The following is a 17,700-nucleotide window of genomic DNA, read 5'->3' on the forward strand; positions in this document are numbered from 1 at the left end:
CCAAAGTGGAAAAAATATGTATGTATATGAAATTATTTTATATAAGGCATTCCACAAGTTACAATTTATTTTAAACTGAAAGTTTCATCCTTCCTCTGAAGATTGGGATTAACAATCAAAAGAGCACTGGCATGTTATCCGGTAATTCTTTCCAGAAAAAAATATTTGATCAATCAGACCACTATTTCCTTTGACTATTACAGCAGAAGTTACAGAATGAAAATGCCTCTCATCAAGAGCTTGTAGGGAGATATTAGCCAAGTTGTCTGGCCTAAACAATCACAGTGTATTTTCCCTACCTTTAAAATGAGAAAGGGGATTTGCCCTTAATAGATATTTGCTCAGTATGAAATATAAGTCAATGTGGTACAGAAGGTGAGCCATGGATTAAGAAGACCCATCTGTAGTGTTGGATCTTCTACTAGTCATTCTGTCACCTTGAGTTACTTACTCTTTTTGTGCCTTAATTTTCTTACCTGTGAAATGAAAACAAAAATACCTACCTCATAGCTTGCGGTAGAGGATTGAACTAAATAAATGATGTAGCGCACTTAGAATAGTTCTTGGAGATAGTTACACTGTTCCAACACTTAGAACAGTGCAGGTACAAAATAGATACTAAATAAATATTGTAGAATGAATGAGTGAAATACGCACTAGTATTTATTCTGAAAAAGGAACAAGGCTATCTTTCACATACGGCACAAAAACCTTAGCCACTGACCCATGTGACAGCAGCAGACATTCACTAGACTCTAATTTATGGCTCCGTGGACTTATATCAATAGTTTGACCTAACGCTGGGCATTCAAACACCTCCCCACCATTTCCCATTTGATTTCTAGGTTCATGGTTGTTTAGAGCAGGTAGGCATGACTCATGTATTTCATTTACTTACCATTCCGTCATTGACCCTACCATGCCAAGTGTTTACAGTTTTGGAACCAGATTGTGGATGTGCAGATATCTTAAAAATCTAAGGAACAGTAAACGCTTTATTATTCTTTTTTTCTCCTGATAATCTGCTGGGCCCACTCTTATATGTAAATAGTGTGATTCTCTCTAAGGATACCTAACTCAACTGCAAACCAGTTAAGTCTTGTTCTGGCTTGAACACATCCCAAGTACTTCGTTTCCATATGGAACAGAACTTTCCTTAAAAATGCATATGCCGTGCATAGCTTTCATAGGCTTCCAATAAACAAACGGTCTTCATTAAGTACTCTTTCCTTGTCTTTTAAGATACCATGCTTCATGACAAAAGTAGGTGGCGATTCAGAAAAAGATATAATTTGAGACTAGGTGTGAAAGACAGAATAAGGGCGAGGAGTCCATGAGTTTAGACCATGGATCCAACACTTGTTACCGTGGACAGTTTGTTTAATCTCAGCCCCAGTTTCCTCTCTCTCTCTCTCTACAATAATTGCACCAACTACCTCAGTGCTATCTATGAGAATTCAATGGGCACTGCACATAAAGCTTAGACCATGGTGTGTGCGTTTGGTAAATAAAAAGCCTCTTTTATCACCATCTGAGTATCTGGGTTTTTTGCCCTGAGGATTTTTTCTCCCCTTATACAGAAGAGCACAGAACAATCATGTGATACCGGGCCTCATTCACAAAAGCCTAAGCCTCTCAAAGCCCAGATCTTACCTGCCCAAAGCAATTGTCAGGTCTTTCTCTGAGACTTGTAATCTGTGAACACTTCCCTCACATAATTCTTTCAGCTCCTTCATGTTTCTCTCTGCCTTCTGCAGGTTGAAATAAGCCTCTCTGCCAGTGAAACAGTCAAGGAAAATGCTAGGCACACAAACTCCCCCACTTCCCAGGGACAACGGTTGATAAGTAAACAAAAGGGCCACTTGGGAAAATGAAGCAGAATTTGAAAAACAGGCACTTTACTATGTTCTTTATCTTCTAGATGTATATGTGGTCAAGAATTCTTTAGAAAATAAACAGAGACCTGGGTTTCTCATGGCAGTAGCCTGAATCCAGGGCTGTGGTGGGTGGTGAGCATTTGGAGAAGTGAACAGAAACTGTAAATTATGCCAGATTTCCTTTAGAGGCATCCATGGTGTGACAATACTCACTTTTCCCAAGTTGCTTCCTGTGAATGGTAAAAGAGAGGAATTAATTCTGCTGAAAGGGACTTTCTGGATCATTTAGAAAGTCCAAGCAAAACAGATTTTTGGCAAAAGGCAAACAGCAAGAAAGAAAATCCCCTTAATTCCCAAATATCCTATTTCCCACATAGTCAGTAGCCCTTTCTAAAGGCATAACAGAGAAAGGCAACGAATCAGTTTTTACAAGTTGAGTACCAAGACCAAAAAAGCAGAGAGGGGAACGTGGTAAAGAGGAGAGATTAAGGACACATGGTCTCAAAGAAGACTCATGGTTAATTTTGTTTAATATGGAATGCTTTATAAATTTGTATATCATCCTTGTTCGGGGGCCGCGCTAATCTCTGCATTGTTCCAACTTTAGTGTATGATCGATCGTGAACGCGAAATACCATGCACAGTTTTCAAGTAGAGATAGTACCAAAAGGCTGTTAAAATCACACGGTTTTTGAAGAGTAATGGTCCGCCTCTGGGGACACAGAGAACTATTTCTTTTGTCTTTTTTGCTTGGCCTCCAGCTTCATGGCAGTATCCTCAACAGCATTTCAGAAAAACAAAAATGATCAAGAGTCCATTAAATCAGAGACTTCTGACTGCAGGTTACAATCACCTGGGGGACTTTAAAAAATCTCAATAAACAGATGAACCCCAGACCTACTAAATCAAAATCTCTAGGGTGGGACCCAAACAGCAATAATTCTTAAAGCTCCCCAGGTGTTACAGGTGCTGCCTAGTTTGACAAACATTGCTTTAAATTACCACCCGCTCTCCCCACTCCTATACCACCCCCCACCCACTATCACCCATGTCCTCACTGCTAAAACTGGTCTTCTTGGGTGCTCAATCAAGCAGGACACACTCCGAAAACTTTTCAGCTGGCTAGGGGACAGGTCACCAGTGAGACCCCTCTCATGGCTCAACTCAGAGTTTATATGAACAGATACAGGAGGAATATTCATACCCTTCTAGATGGAGGTGAGAGGCTTGTGGGGGGCCCCGGATGTCAGAATAGAGCTGTAAAGCCTGGTTCAATCTCCCCTGCTCCTAGGTGAGACGACCCGCCTGGGGACATGTGCTCCCAACCACCACCCCCCCACCTCTGATCACAGGCCCAGTCAGGAAAGGAAGGATATTGGTTCTGTAGGAGCCAGGCCACCCCTACGGTGTAGTACAGAATGACCAGAGCTTCCATGATTTCCTTTTTCTCCGTGTTTGAGGTCGTCTTTTCCTTCCAGGTCAGCAGCGTGCTCCTGGCAGATTCAGCATGTTTCTTGGCCTGAGCTGGGAGGCCTGGGGAAGTTTGAGGGTGGGTGGCAAGAAGAAAAACCTTAAAAAGTCATGTTTCAGTGAAAGACATTTCTGGGAGGAAATAGGTGGGTAGTGTGTCTGTCATGTGCTCTATAGTATTAGTTTCCAAAGCTGGCTGCGCATCAGAATGATCTGGAATGCTTGTAGAGAATATAGATTCCTGGGCCCCACCCCAGACCTACTGAGTTGGAATCTCTAGACGAATAGAGTCCAGCAATCTATATTTTTAATTAATTCCACAAGTGCTTCTTATGCAGCCATCAGAGCATTTATCTGGGGTCCAGTCTGGAAAGCACTAGTAGACCAGGAGTAGAAGCTGAGTATCCTGTTCCCAATCCTGCCGTTAATGCCATGTGACCTTTTCAACCCACAAAGCTTCTCCATCCTCCAAATGTAAAATGACAATAATTATAGAAGCTGTGCCTTTACCAAACACCTGGAGCTAGTCCAGGAACAAACTAGGTTAGGCCACAGAGTGCTACGCTTTGAGCTTTCTGGAAAAAGCATTCTAAAAATACAAGGGCTTATGAATACAATTACTTCCATCTGGGGATTTTTTTTTTTTCAATCCAAGATGAGGCTGGATAGGCTAATTGGTCACATACACACACACACACACACATGCACACACACATGCACACTCTAATTGCTAAAGGCAGTGAGGCCCCCACTAAGAAGACAAAGGGATCCCTGATGGGAAAAGAGTAGCTCCAGAGAAAAGAGAAAGGCCAGCAGAGAACATATTATCCTAGAACATTATCTCCTCTGCTCTACTGAAGACAGTTAGGGCTGGTGTTCACGTTCAGCTCTCCTCTCTGCGGGTTGGTAAACATATTTACCCCTGCCAGGTAGGCCCACTGCACCCGTAATTCTCACTTCACAGCCCCATCCCTCAGTCCACTCTGCCTCTGGCCCTTAGAGCCTGTTTTCACAGTACAGGTAGAATGAATGGCCACAAAGATGATCTTGAAAGGTCTTGAGGCCTGTGGCCCTCATACATTCCATGTGCAGGACCTCCTTAATGAGTCGCTACAAGGTAGGGGGAACAAAGCTTCCCTGGGAGAGCCCGAAAAGGGACCTGGAAGCCAAGAAGTCTTTGTAGAACACTCAGAGGTTCCTGTTCTGTAGGTCTCAACTTAAGAGATAAATGGAGTCTGTGGCAAAAGAGATGACTGTGCCCTAAGTTACCAGGTAATAGCACCCCTCAAATTGCACTGCACTTCATAAACACCCTGTGAAAATGCAGATTCCTGAGCCTTGTTTCCAATAGTTATGGTTGACAGGTTCTGAGGTGAGAACAAAGGATTTACATTCATAACAACCATCCTAGGTGATACTGATGTAGGCTGTCTAAAGACCACACTCAGAAAAGCATTTAGTAAAATCTTTATACAAGAGGTGGGACTCATCTTACTTTGAAGAGTAGGTAGTTTGACTGATAGAGAAGAATGAGGAGGGGTTTCCACTTGTAGTAAACAGTCTGAGGCCATAAAGACAGAATAGGCAAGCGTGTGTGTGTGTGTGTGTGTGTGTGTGTGCATGTGCATGCACACAGGCACACCCATGTGCATGCATATGCTGGTGGGGTGGGGTGGGGGCATGTAGGAGCACCATGGAAGGCAGTAAGGAGACCAGCCTGACTGAAAGGGAGATTTAAATGTAAAGACACCCAACGTGTGAATTGGATGGGAAAAATGGAATCTTGGATGCCAAGTTGAGGAGGCTGGATTTGATCTGGTGGGTAATGGGAAGTCTTTATAGGTCTTGAAGAAGGGAGCAGCTACAGAAAAACCTGCCAAGGACATCAGACAAAGACAATAAAACTGGAAACTAAGGAAGTCTTTTTACCAAATAGGCTGTTTCTACAACCACACAGGCCATTGGAAGTGTGCCAGCAAGAAGTGAAGGAACCCAATCTAGATGCTTCCCTCTGTCTGTAGGAAGGAGCAAAGTGAAGCTGGCTGAGCCACTGAAAACCACCCCTGAATCAGCACAATGCTGCTTCTGGGCTCCTGAATGGGAAACTAATGAGAAAATAGTTCCGAGGCTTTGCAAGTCTGCCCTGCCAGCCACCCCCACCTAAGTGTCCAGTTCTGGCTGTGAAACCCCCAGAGGAATACTTTTCCTCTAAGTTCAGCAGCCAATCAATTATCGGGTTCCTCTTCTCCACTTTATCATGCCCCACAGTGTGGTCCTTCTGATGAAAAAGCTGAGCTGTGTAACCACTGGGTTTAAACAAACTGAACACGGATCTCAATTTAAAATGGCTCATTAGGGGCACCTGCGTGGCTCAGTCGGTTAAGCGTCCGACTCTAGATTTCAGCTCAGGTCGTGATCTCACAGTTCATGAGTTCAAGCCCCATGTCAGGCTTTGAGCTACAGTGTACAGCCTGCTTGGGATTCTCTCTCTCTCCCTCTCTCTCTGCCCCTCTCCTGCTCACATTCTGTCTCTCAAAATAAATAAATAAACATTTTTTTATTTCCAAAAAAAATATAAAATAATAAATTGGCTCCTTAAAGTCAACCCCAAAGGAAAAAGTCACTCCTTTACTGTTCCCAGAATCCATTCTGGTCTCCAAAGTGGGGTGCATGTAGCCCTACAGTTTGCAAGATGCCATAATGATATAGGGAAAAAAACTAAATGTCTCTGTTTTTAAAATTTTTGTTTTCTATTTTTATGAATATATAATATTATATAAGATATTAATACTACTGCCATAACTTATCATAAATACACACACATGGAGAGTACTCAAATTTTTTGTAGTGATAAGGGAGCTAGTTCTCAAGAGTTTAAGAGATCACTGCTCTAAACAAACGTTTTCCACTATTTTCAACTATGAAAGAGCTCGTCTCATGTTAAAAAAAACTCACTTTGTGATATTTTTCTGGCATTTCCTACGTGAGAAAATTCATGATGACAAAAAGTACTATGAATCAGTGTCAATAATAATTTGAAATAGATTTGCATTTTACTGATTTCAAGAACACCCTCTTCGATGTAAAGATAACATTGCATAGATGTATATGTATGAGTCTCATGTCAACCCTCTCTGGAGGAGGCTCACAGAGTGATGATCTTGTTCTTGAACTCCAAGCCCCATCTCCCTAGTTCCAATGTCAACTCTGAGAGACCAAGTCATTTTCCTTTACTTGCCCTTCTTCCAAGCCAAGGACACCATCCTTCTCCCTGCACCAACAGTTCGGCAATTACAGAGGGAAAAATCAGACCTGCTCCTGGAGCCTGAGATTCAGAAATTACAGGGGATGTTGATGAATTGGAAACGGGTCCCAGTATTGTCCACTAAACATATCAAAGCATTTTGCTTTAGTTTGGGATGTGATTCCACAACTGACGTCTGTTATTCTGACTCAGGCCAGAGGGAATCTGCTCGGAGACACCCAGTCTTTGGAGTCGCTGCTGTCACCTCTGATCATCATCTATATTTAAGAAGTCAGCCTACAGCCGGACTTCCCAGATACCAATCTTGCCTCAGCCACTTCCTACTATCCCTGTGGCCTTGAACAAGTTACTTTATCTATGCTGCAGTTTATTCACCTATAAAATGGTAATGAAAATACTTTCTACCCTGTAGGGTTCTTGTAAGAATGTAATTAATTCATGAAAATAAATGGTGCCTGGCACATAGCAACAAAATGAATTTGAGAAAACTACTCCTCCTCCTCCTACCAGCGTCCATTCTCTGAAGCCATTTACTAAATGTGCCCTTGCTTTGGACATGTTTCATAGAGCTGCTTACAGAATCCCTGGAAAAGGCTGCATTCTCAAATGCAATCTCATTGCAGGCAGGCATGAGGTTTCCTGCAGGTCAGGTCACCTGGTTTTTATCATTCCCTGTTATCCCTGTATCAGTGTGGGTTGTTTTTGCTTTTGTTTTTTTACCAACTAGACAGAGAAGGTAGAGTTCATAACTTACGCTTCTTTTTTCTGTATTTTACGGCACTTGTAATAATAGAGCCCGGGATACCTAGAAGGTCTCAGCAATAACAGGCTAATTTACTGCTTTATTAATAATAAGCAAAATATCAGGAAACTGCTTGTCTATGCACTTACATTCTTCTTCCTGAACTCATGCCAACACTTCCCCACTAGGTGACAAGCACTTTGTTGTTCTGTGCCTGCCCTTTGCTCACCCACTGAAGCGCTAGGCTCCTTAGGCTCGTCCCCAGGTCTGCTGGCACTAGGGTCCCACCCCCGGCCCATGCTCTAGCCCACCATACAGCAGCCTTCACATTGTGCCCTGCAAAGGCTCTGTGCTCTCTTGTGTCGACTCCTGAATCCCATTCCATCAATCGCCTCTTTTTTAAAACCTTCAAATGCTCTCACTAAAGGGCTCTTTCCTCACTCTACAATCTTCCTCTTCTAAAATCATCTTCACATGACTTTTTTGGCTCGGCCAGTTACTCTCCACTTTTCTCTTGTTCCTTTCAGTATGCAGGGCCCAGGCCCCCACGCAGTCCCTTCGTGCCTGGGATCTGGCTTTTGCTCCAACCGCTCTGCTGGCACTTTTCTCCTGAGGCCCCCAAAGACCTCCTACTAAATAAATCCAGTCACAGTTTCTCAGACACTCTTAGCTGCTTGGCTTCTCCTCTTGGCCCCTAGGACACTGCACCAACCCAGTTCTCCTTTCTAAACCTTCTCTAATTGCTTCCTTGCTAATAACTCTTGCTAATAACTAATAACTTGCTAATAACTCTTTGCTCCCTTCTCCAAGGGTCTGTCTTTCAGTGTCTTCCTTTTCTTCTCTTTCCCTCTTGGAAGTCTGAGCAATTCCTAGCACTTCCACGTTGGCCTCCAAGCTTACAACTTTCCACGTTCCCTTCCCAGGTCTGCCCTCAAACACTCCTCCATGCTTGCGACTCTCCTCCTGTCCTCCCAAGTTCTAGTCCCAAATTTCCAGCACCAGGTAAAAATGTGCTAGTGGATTTCTAAAAAAATTTTTTAATGTTTATTTATTTTTGAAAGAGAGAGAGACAGAAAATGAGTGTGGGAGGGGCAAAGAGAGAGAGGGAGACACAGAGTCTGAAGCAGGCTCCAGGCTCTGAGCTGTCAGCACAGAGCCTGATGCGGGGCTCAAACTCACAGACCACGAGATCATGACCTGAGCCAAAGTCAGCCGCCCAACCAACTGAGCCACCAAGGCACCCCAAAAACGTGCTAGTGGATTTCTCTACTGCAATTCAGAATCACCAAAACCTGGATACACCACTCCTCTCCCCAGTGTGCTCCTGTCCCTGACCTACTTCCCTCTGCAAATGGCACCTGCCGGGGCTGGACCTTCATGGTCATCTTTGGGCCTCGATTCCCCTCAACCCCTAATCGAACATCACATCCTGCCAATTCTTCCTTCATAGCCTTTTTTTTTAAAGGCTATATTTGAGGGGGCACCTGGGTGGCTCAGTCGGTTAAGTACCCAACTCTTGGTTTTGGCTCAGGTCACAGTCTCACAGTTCATGAGTTCGAGCCCCATATCAGGCTCCGCACTGACAGCATGGAGCCTGCTTGAGATTCTCTCTCTCTCAAAATAAATAAATAAACTTAAAAAAAAAAGCTTAACGGTTATATTTGAATAGATAATACATTTCCACAGTTCAAAAGTTAAAATTGTATGAGAAGGTCAATGTTGAGGGGCCTCACTTCTAGTCTTCCCTTTCACTGCAATCCCCCACTAGGTAATTTGTTTTTGCTTCTGTCTTGTGTATCCTTCAGTGTTTATGTAAATATAAACACAGATTCTCTCTCTCCCCTTCTTTTTTCCTCACAAAATGAGGCATATTAAACACCATACCATGTTGTACATTCTCTTTTGCCTAACGATGCATCCAGGAGCTTTATTCCTAGTAGTATATGGCACTTCCTCATGCCCTTTTTAAAGCTGCATTTAACCTGCCGTGGGTATTAGTCCTCTAGTGGTGAGGGCACTGTTTTTTTCCAATCTTTTACGACAATAAATAGTGCTGCCAAGCATGATCTTATCCATATGTTATAAGTATGTATTCAAGAAAAAGTCCCAAGAAGATAAAAGATAAATGCATCTGTCCTTCAGAGACTCTTAAATCCTTACCTTCTCGTCATCCCACTTGTCACTTCACTAGCACATTATTACTACATACACCTAGATGACTGGATAGCTTACCTTCTGGCATCATTGCTAGATTAACCTTTCTAAAAGCACACTTTGCTTCATTCATCTCCTTGCTGGAAAAATCTCCAGGAGTCCTCCTTGCCTACCAAACAAATCACAAATTCCTTAGCCTATATATAAAACCCACCACAGTCTGCAAACACACCCTCTTTTCCAGGTTCACCCCAACAGCCTGCTCACTGCTTTCAAAGATACACATTGTGCTGTCCCTCCAGGCTCTGTTCTTCACCAGAAGGCCACCCCTTCCTTCTGCCCAAGCTCTACACATTCTTTAAGGGTCTTCCTGAATGACCCCTGCCCTCTGAGTCTACCACTTACCACCTCAGTCAGAAATGATTCCACCCAACTTCCCCAAAGCCCTGTATTTAAATCACTTACATGGCATTTGACTTCTGGTGCCTTCTGTCATAACTATGTCTGTATGTAGTTCACCTTCCACACGAGGTGGTAAGTTCTTTGGGGCAAAGACTGTGCCTTCTCTACCTTAAATTTCCCAACGTGCTCTTCATGGTATTTCAAATATGTAAGTCTCTCAGTAAATACTCACTGGAAGACTATTTATTGAGAGAAGTCAGCCCTTGGGCTTGACCCCCACCCCCACCCCCCAGTTCTGGAAGAGGCTCACAAGGAAATGAGGTAAGAAGGTCTGAAGGCTGTAAAACACACATGTGCAGTGAAGCATGAACACTCACAGACGAATACATCCCACCTACACAGAAGGCTGGCTCATAAATTCCGCCCATTTTACAGCAGCTGAGGATTAATGACAACAAAACTAAGTGGAGCTCAGCAAGACTTCATCCCTCTTGAAGGTTTGTGATTTCTCAAAGCTTTGGATGGTTTATTCCGTGGACCACAGACTTTAAAAAGAGTTAAAGTAAAGAGACTGGGTAAATATTATAACTGAAATAGGAGGTTTTTCTCAAGAAAAGGTCACGATCATAATCTATTCTGGAAAAATTCTAGGCTAGGTTTCAGAAAGTCTGGGTTCAAGGCTGGGCACTGTTAAACTACACAGGTACTTGGTCTAATCAGGAAGTTGTTTTTCCCATCAAGGAAAAATAAATAAAACCTTCCTTTAAGGGAAAACTTTTTTCCTCCCTCCAACATACTACCCCAAATGTGGTTCACCATTCATGTGACAGGAAGAACTGTAAATCGAGGAAAAAAGGATGGTGTTCTCACCATCTTTTGTGATAGGACCGACTCACCTATCTTGACTCAGCCTGGAACCTAACTGGAAAAGTAAAACTCAGAGTCTGTTTGTGACCGTTCATGGAATGGGTTGATTTCAGAAGATGACGACCAACTTCCTTCCACAGACCTACCACCATAACCTCTCCCAACACAAGGAGGGACCCGTGGCCCGGCCCACGTTCAGACAAATGTCCCCTTCAAACACTCGTGGGGCTTCCCCTCCAGTTCGAGCCGCCATCACTTCAAGTCTCAGTTTCAGCAAGTCTCCTAGACAGTCTTGCCGAGTCTGGGCTCTCCCAGGGCCCAAGAGTGTCCCTGTCAGTGCCAAAGCAAATGCCAGTGATCTGCCACCTGCCAGCCAAATCCATGGGTCTCTCTTCAGCCCGCATGTCATCTGACCTCCCTCTGCCACCTGACACTGCACTTCTTTTTGAAACCCTTTCTCCGACACGGCCCCTCCTGATTGTTCTATTTCCTTTGCCGACTCTGCTTCCGCGGACCTTCCCGATGCTCTCATCCTCCTATCTTCTCTCCTCTGCCTTCTTTCCCTCTCTTTCTACATCCTTTTGCTGGTCAAGCTCATCCGCTCTTATGGCCTCAACTTGCTCCTGTGTGCTAACCCTCCCAAGCCGACATCTTTCCTGAGCCCGAGCTCCACCCCTCAGCTGCCTACTGACCATCCCACCACGATGTCCCCTGAGTACCTCACGCTGGCTGAGATCCAGCCTTTCTGAAACCAGACTCGGCATCCTCTTCCTCCTTCCCCCATACGCCTGCTCTTCCCCTCTAGTTCTCCATTTCAGCTAACCATCTAGGTCATGCCCTGTGCAACCTCAGCTCTTCCCTCAGCTTCTCGCTCCAAGTAGAATTGCCCACTAAACATCACTACTTCTGAGTCATTTCTTCTGCATTCCAACTGCCGTGGCCAGTGCCTTCATTGACTCCTGTCTGGGCAGGATAAAGGCCTAACTGATCTGCACCTCTACTTTTTCTATCAATCCAACCCATCCTCCAGAGTCTCTAACAGAAGCTTGATTATGTCACCACCTCAGTCAGAAACTTTTTAAAAAATTTATTATGTTTATTTATTCTGAAAGAGAGAGAGAGCGTGCGCGCGCGAGCGGGGGAGGGGCAGAGAGAGAGGGAGACACAGAATCCAAAGCAAGGCTCCAGGCTCTGAGCTGTCAGCACAGAGCCCGACGCAGGGCTCGAACCCATGAGGGTGAGATCATGACCTGAGTGGAAGTCGGACGCTCAACCCACTGAGCCACCCAGGTGCCCCTCCCTCAGAAACTTTTAATAATTCCCTAAAGTCCTTGATACGTGGGGCCAACTTAACTTTCCAGTCCTATTACCAGGCATGACCCGTCTGTCCTAAGGTGTCTCCTGTTCTACCCTAACTTCTTGGTCCAGGGGGAAACTACAGTGTTCCGTGCAAGTAGTTTCATAGAGAATAAAACACCCTTTCACTCCATCTCCTCAGATCAACACATATGGAGGCCCAACTCTGTGTTCTCTACCACTCCTCTCGAAATCTACTTGGAAAACTTGTACTCCTCTGTCAAAGACAGGACAAATGTCACCTTCTTTCTGCAGCCTTCCCTGATTTCCCTCTCCAGTGGCAGAAGCACTCACCTGCCTCATTTGTTTCTCCAGAACTTTGTTCCCGCCTCTATTATAACTTGTTCCTGCCTATTATAAGATCTCTGTATGCTTATAGAATACCAGTATTCATTTATGTATCCCTGGTGCCTACCACAGTGCCACCAGACTTAGAACAGGAATTCTCTAAGTGTTAAAGTGGCACAAAGCTAAAATGTGACTGTTATCATGAAGGCAACAAATTTATGAGGATGAAATAGAGAAATTCCAAATGAAGAACAGTGTAGCTCTAGAAGAAAATTGCCTTTTGCTGAAGACCTTCCTGGCGTCTCTTAAATCTCACAGACAAGTGGCTGCCATTCTGCCAGTAGGTGAGGACCCCCTCCTGTCTTTAGCCATGCCAACCTTCTCTCAGAACACAACAGATGTGTTCTAAGGCCTAAAGGAGCCTGTGACCTCACTGGCCCCAGTGTCAACCACTCATGGGCTTGCCACATCAGTAGTCAATGAATCTAAAGTTTCATGTAAAACATGAGCTCAAAAGGGCCTAAGGAGCCCTAAGAAGGAACACACGCTCTGAGTTTAATAGAATTTATGATAGTGGTTAATAAATTGGATTCCATTTCAACTTTTCCAAAAGCTCTGATTTTTGATATTCAGGCTCCTTATGGCCCAGGCATATTGCTTCCCTTCCCCTGGAGCCCTCAAATCTCTCAAGACCTTAAGTCACTCACTTACATAAGCTATGCCCCACCTGAAGACTCAGGTCCAAGGGGTATGTGAAAAAGCCCCGGGCCAGAGGCTCAGTTCTACCCAGTGGTAACATCTGCTGATCCACACTGTGTACCAGGCACTGTACATGAGACCAGTCCCTGCTCTCATGGAGCTTCTGTTTCAGGGACAGAGGCATTTAAACAAAGCACATGTGAGTTTGTACAAAGAGATCCATGGTAGAGATGTCCCTACTGGAGGACGTGGCTGGCCAAGGGGCACAGAGCCCTGAGCTGACTGTGTCCTCAGTTCCAGAGATGTGTTTTGGCCTCAGTCCGTCTGAACAAATATTTCCTGAGCCTCTACTGCAAAATTCCTGCCCTTGTGGATCTTACACTTAGGTTTCAGTTTTAGCAAATGCATTCCTATCTTGTTCCTCTGTACAGAATACCTTCCAGAAGCTTCATTTCTCTAGGATGAGGACTGTCTTTTCCTCAGCAGACTTTCCAGGAACTTGAGGGCTGTCCATGGAATTCAGGTCCCGTTACTGGGTCTGCCACCCTGATGTTGAGCGTACATAATTGCCTGTCCTTCCCCCGTGGACCTGTGGCTGGAACCCGTGATATTGTCCTCTGCCCCCTGTGCCTCAGGGCCCTCATCTGTAAACTACGGATGATAAGCGTATTTCCCTCCAAGGGATATTAGGAGGACTAAATGAGACTAGCTTGGCACATGCTAAGTACTCAGTAAATTAACTATCATCATTATCATCATTATTTCTAAGATCCCTGACACACTGCCTCATCCACGGACTTTCCCACCTCCTGAGGAGGTGTGAGTTGGGGGCAGGAAGGACTCTCCCCCGGTCATCCCCACCCCCACCACGGCTGTGGGTTGGCTTAGTTTGGCTCTCACGAGCTGGCCCACCCAGACCCAGCTGGGGAAACCAAGTACCTCTCAGTGTCAGGTAGCCATAAGCCAGGCTGGCCAGAGCCTGTGCACATTTCCAGTGTTCTTCCCCAAAAATAATCCGAGAAAGGATGACACAGCGAATCAGCTCCTTGTTTGCTTGGATATTCTGCAGACAGCAAATCAGTCAGTATGTTTTTTTGGAAAGGAGGGACAGCTCCAGCCCACTCTCTTCTCATGGGAATGTAGGACTGAATTCACCTGTTGTCTTTGTCTCTTCTCCTCCCTTCCCGTCCCACACCCAATCCAACAGGGCCTGCTGACTGTCCCTTATTCCTAAGTCCTTAAACCAAGCTCTTCTCCTCATTTCTGCCACGAGTGCCTGGCTCAAGCCACCCTCACCTTTTACCTGGCTGACCATGACAGCCACCCCTGCTTCCACTCCTGTCCCCCTTCCCCCAGTCTGCTTTTCACATCACAGCCAGAGTGACTTCCTTTAGCCTTTTATTGTGAAAAATGTCAGCCATATACAAAAATAGCATGGAGAATGGCTCACTTCGCTTCATGAGGTATCTACTCATGGTCAGTCTTGTTTCATATCCATCCTTCTTATCCACCCACCCTATTATTTTGAAGAAAATCAGTATTAAATCATTTCATATCTCATAAGTATCTCCAAAAGACACAGACTTAGACACATAACCAGAAAATCACTCTCACCAAAATATTAACAGTGATTCTGTAATGTTAAATATCTATGATCTCATAAATCTAATAATTACCTCATAAATCTAGTATTTTTTTGATAATTTGTCTGTCTGCACATAGAGATAAGTCTCCTGAGTCTCATTCCTCTGTAGATTCCATCTCCACCTCTAGTTCTTTTTATTGAAAATTGTATGTTGAAGAAATTGGGTCATTTGGATGATAGTGTTTCCCAAACATGTAAATTCTGTTTTCCAAACATGTAAATTTTTTGAATGCATTCTTATGGTGTCATTCAACATGTCCCTCCATTCCCTGTCTTGCCTTTATATTGGTAGCTGGATTTAGAAGTTGGGTTTGCTTGGGCGTCTGGGTGGCTCAGCTGGTTGAGCATACGACTTTGGCTCAGGCCATGATCTCGAAGTCTGGTTTGTGGGTTCGAGCCCCACATTGGGCTCTGTGCTGACAGCTCAAAGCCTGGAGCCTGCTTCAGATTCTGTGTCCCTTGCTCTCTGCCTCTCCCCTACTCATGCTCTGTGTGTGTCTCTCTCTCAAAAATAAACATTAAAAAATTAAAACAAAAAAAGAAGTTGGGTTTACTTTAGCTTTATTATTTTTTTAAGCAAAACTATTTCATAGTTCTCATACATTTTTCCATCAGAAGACACCTATGTTTGGTTGGCTTTTTTTCTGATTATTGGCACAACTACATGGATTCACTCATAAAATGTTATAAAATGCCAATATCCAATTCTATCAGTGTTTCTTCATGTGTTAGCTGGATTAATTCTACAGACAACTCTCCCCTCATCTCCTGTTTGGTTACCCAATAGTACAGTTTATAATAGAAGGACAAGATACACAACTTATTCTTTCCCTTTATTTGCTAGCTTTTAAAGTAATGAGTTCAGTCACTAGCATCCTCCACTGGTGACCAAATAGTTTGTTACTATTATTATTATAAGCATGGATTTGAAAACCTATCTGATGCTCGTGAACATGGCAAACTAATTTCTAACTTGGCTTTTGCACCTACTGTTTCCCGCTTGGGACGCTCGAATACGTAATCACTTTCTCATTTCATTTTCATTTTGTTCACTTCAGAGAGGCCTTTCTTGGCATCTTATCTAAAAACAGCCTCTCACCCCCGTCACTTACTATCCCATTACTTCTTTTATTTTTTTCTTCATGGCACTTACCTCTCTCTGATATTACACTAATGGTTATTTTTTTGTCTATTAATTGTCTCCCCAAATTGAAGCTCCTTGAGAACAGAAGCTTATTCCTCATGTTCACTACCGTATGCCCAGTTCAGAGGAGATGCTCATTCAACATGCGCTGAATGAGTCATCTCTTTTTCAGCCAGGAGAAGAGGATGGGGTGGGAAAGAGCCCCTGCTGCTTGTAGAACTCACAGGCAGAGCTCCCCAAGAAGTCACAGAACTGCATTTTGGAGTCACAGATTTCAGTGACTTTACAAAGACAGCTATCAAATGGCTGCACTGACTGACAAAATCAAGCCTGTATCTCCTGGTGAGGTGAAAGCAGCACTTCAAAGACTCAAAGCTTGGCATTTCAGCTCTGGTTCTAGTGTCTACTGACCGTGGTGCTCTGGGCAAGACCACCCTGGGTTCCAGCTGCCGCCTCATCCCTGTGTCCCCCCTCACCTGCCGCCTCACCTGTCCCCGGCTCACACATACACATGCAGAGAGGGTGACAGCACAGGCCCCTTCGTGCTTTAAAAACACCCATTCCGTCAGAAGTTTTGAGAGTTCTCCATGGGCTCACCACAGAATTTATTAAGTTTCATTTTGAGGAGGAAGCAGAATACCATGAAAAGTCACTGGAACGGGAGTACAAAACCTTGCGTGCTCTCCTGGCTCTGGACATTCTGCATTCATCCATCCTCAAACTCCCTGCCCTGGCAAAACGGAGATAACCAACGTGGGCTCTAGAGGTCTGCACCTACTGCCAACCCTCCTGCCCTTCGGGCCTGTGAGCGCTGGGTGGGGCTCGTTTATCTCCTAAATCTAAATCTTTGTCATTATCTAAACTGGCCACAGAGTTATGAAGCCTTAAAAACCCATACTTGGACTCTGGCAGATGGTACTTGTCTGTCTCTAAAAGTGAAGGTTCTGGCCTGGGTCTGTGAGATACTAATGGGTACAGGCCAAGGCGGCCGTCCTCTGCAAGTCCTCTGAACAATTTACAAAGGTGGGGTAAATGTATAGGTAGATCCAACGAGGGGTATCAGCCTCTATCATCTGCCTGTGAGGTGTCTCTCAGCCTTTCCTAAAGCCATCTACAGACCTTTCTCCATACATGATTTTAAGCTCATTTTTTCCCTTGGCCAGGAAGTCACTGCATGAATTCCTCTGCTGATAAATCATGCCCTGGGAGCAGATGGGTGCCCGCATTCTAATAGTGAAGGTCACTGTCATCCTGTCTCAGGTGCCTGCATTTTGAACACTCTCATTAAGCGAGGTCCTAGTTACAAGTCTTTGCCTTGTTCTTAGAAATGCATACCTGGACTTTGACCTCTGCTGCTACCTCCTGTTTCTGGTGCTTTCATTTGCTTATGAGTCCACTGAAACCACTGGCATCTTACTTATATCCTTGCTGCTTCTGGGCCTGGACCTCAGCCCGGCTACTCTTGTTCTCAGCCTCCTGCCTCACTAGCCTGGCCTTTCCTGTCACCCAAGAGATACCATTCTGAAACCTTTCAGGAGAGACTTTTTGAAAAGTTTTTTACTGAAAGGTCATCCATCAAACATCAACACAAAGAATAAAGCATTTTTAGTCTAAAGCCAGGAGCACAGCTATTCCATCAAAGAATGCACAGTGAGCCCTGTGTGAAGCCTGAGGCCAGGCTGGCTACCCAACTATGCTCTGCTTTCGTTTCTTCCACCTATAAAGAAATACAACTTCCTCTACTTTGAGCGCTTCAATCTTCAGTTAAGGCAGAGATTCTGTAATCATGGA

General features: G+C 44.4%; 1 protein-coding gene and 1 pseudogene across 6 annotated transcripts in view; both read right to left on the minus strand.

The window, feature by feature from the left end:
- TTC23L (tetratricopeptide repeat domain 23 like) overlaps window positions 1-17,700 on the minus strand; it is a 59,194-nt gene that overhangs the window by 35,097 nt on the left and 6,397 nt on the right. For all 6 annotated transcript variants that reach the window (XM_049648203.1, XM_049648200.1, XM_049648201.1 and 3 more), the window contains exons 4-6: window positions 14,060-14,183; window positions 3,254-3,410; window positions 1,654-1,779 (exon numbers count right to left, since the gene is read on the minus strand). In XM_049648203.1, coding sequence (XP_049504160.1) covers window positions 1,654-1,779; window positions 3,254-3,410; window positions 14,060-14,183 — 407 coding nt within the window. The remainder of the gene's footprint in view (window positions 1-1,653; window positions 1,780-3,253; window positions 3,411-14,059; window positions 14,184-17,700) is intronic.
- LOC125935872 (uncharacterized) lies at window positions 2,405-2,497 on the minus strand (annotated as a pseudogene).

The sequence above is a fragment of the Panthera uncia genome (genome assembly GCF_023721935.1).
Source record: "Panthera uncia isolate 11264 chromosome A1 unlocalized genomic scaffold, Puncia_PCG_1.0 HiC_scaffold_17, whole genome shotgun sequence".
Lineage (NCBI taxonomy): Eukaryota > Metazoa > Chordata > Mammalia > Carnivora > Felidae > Panthera > Panthera uncia.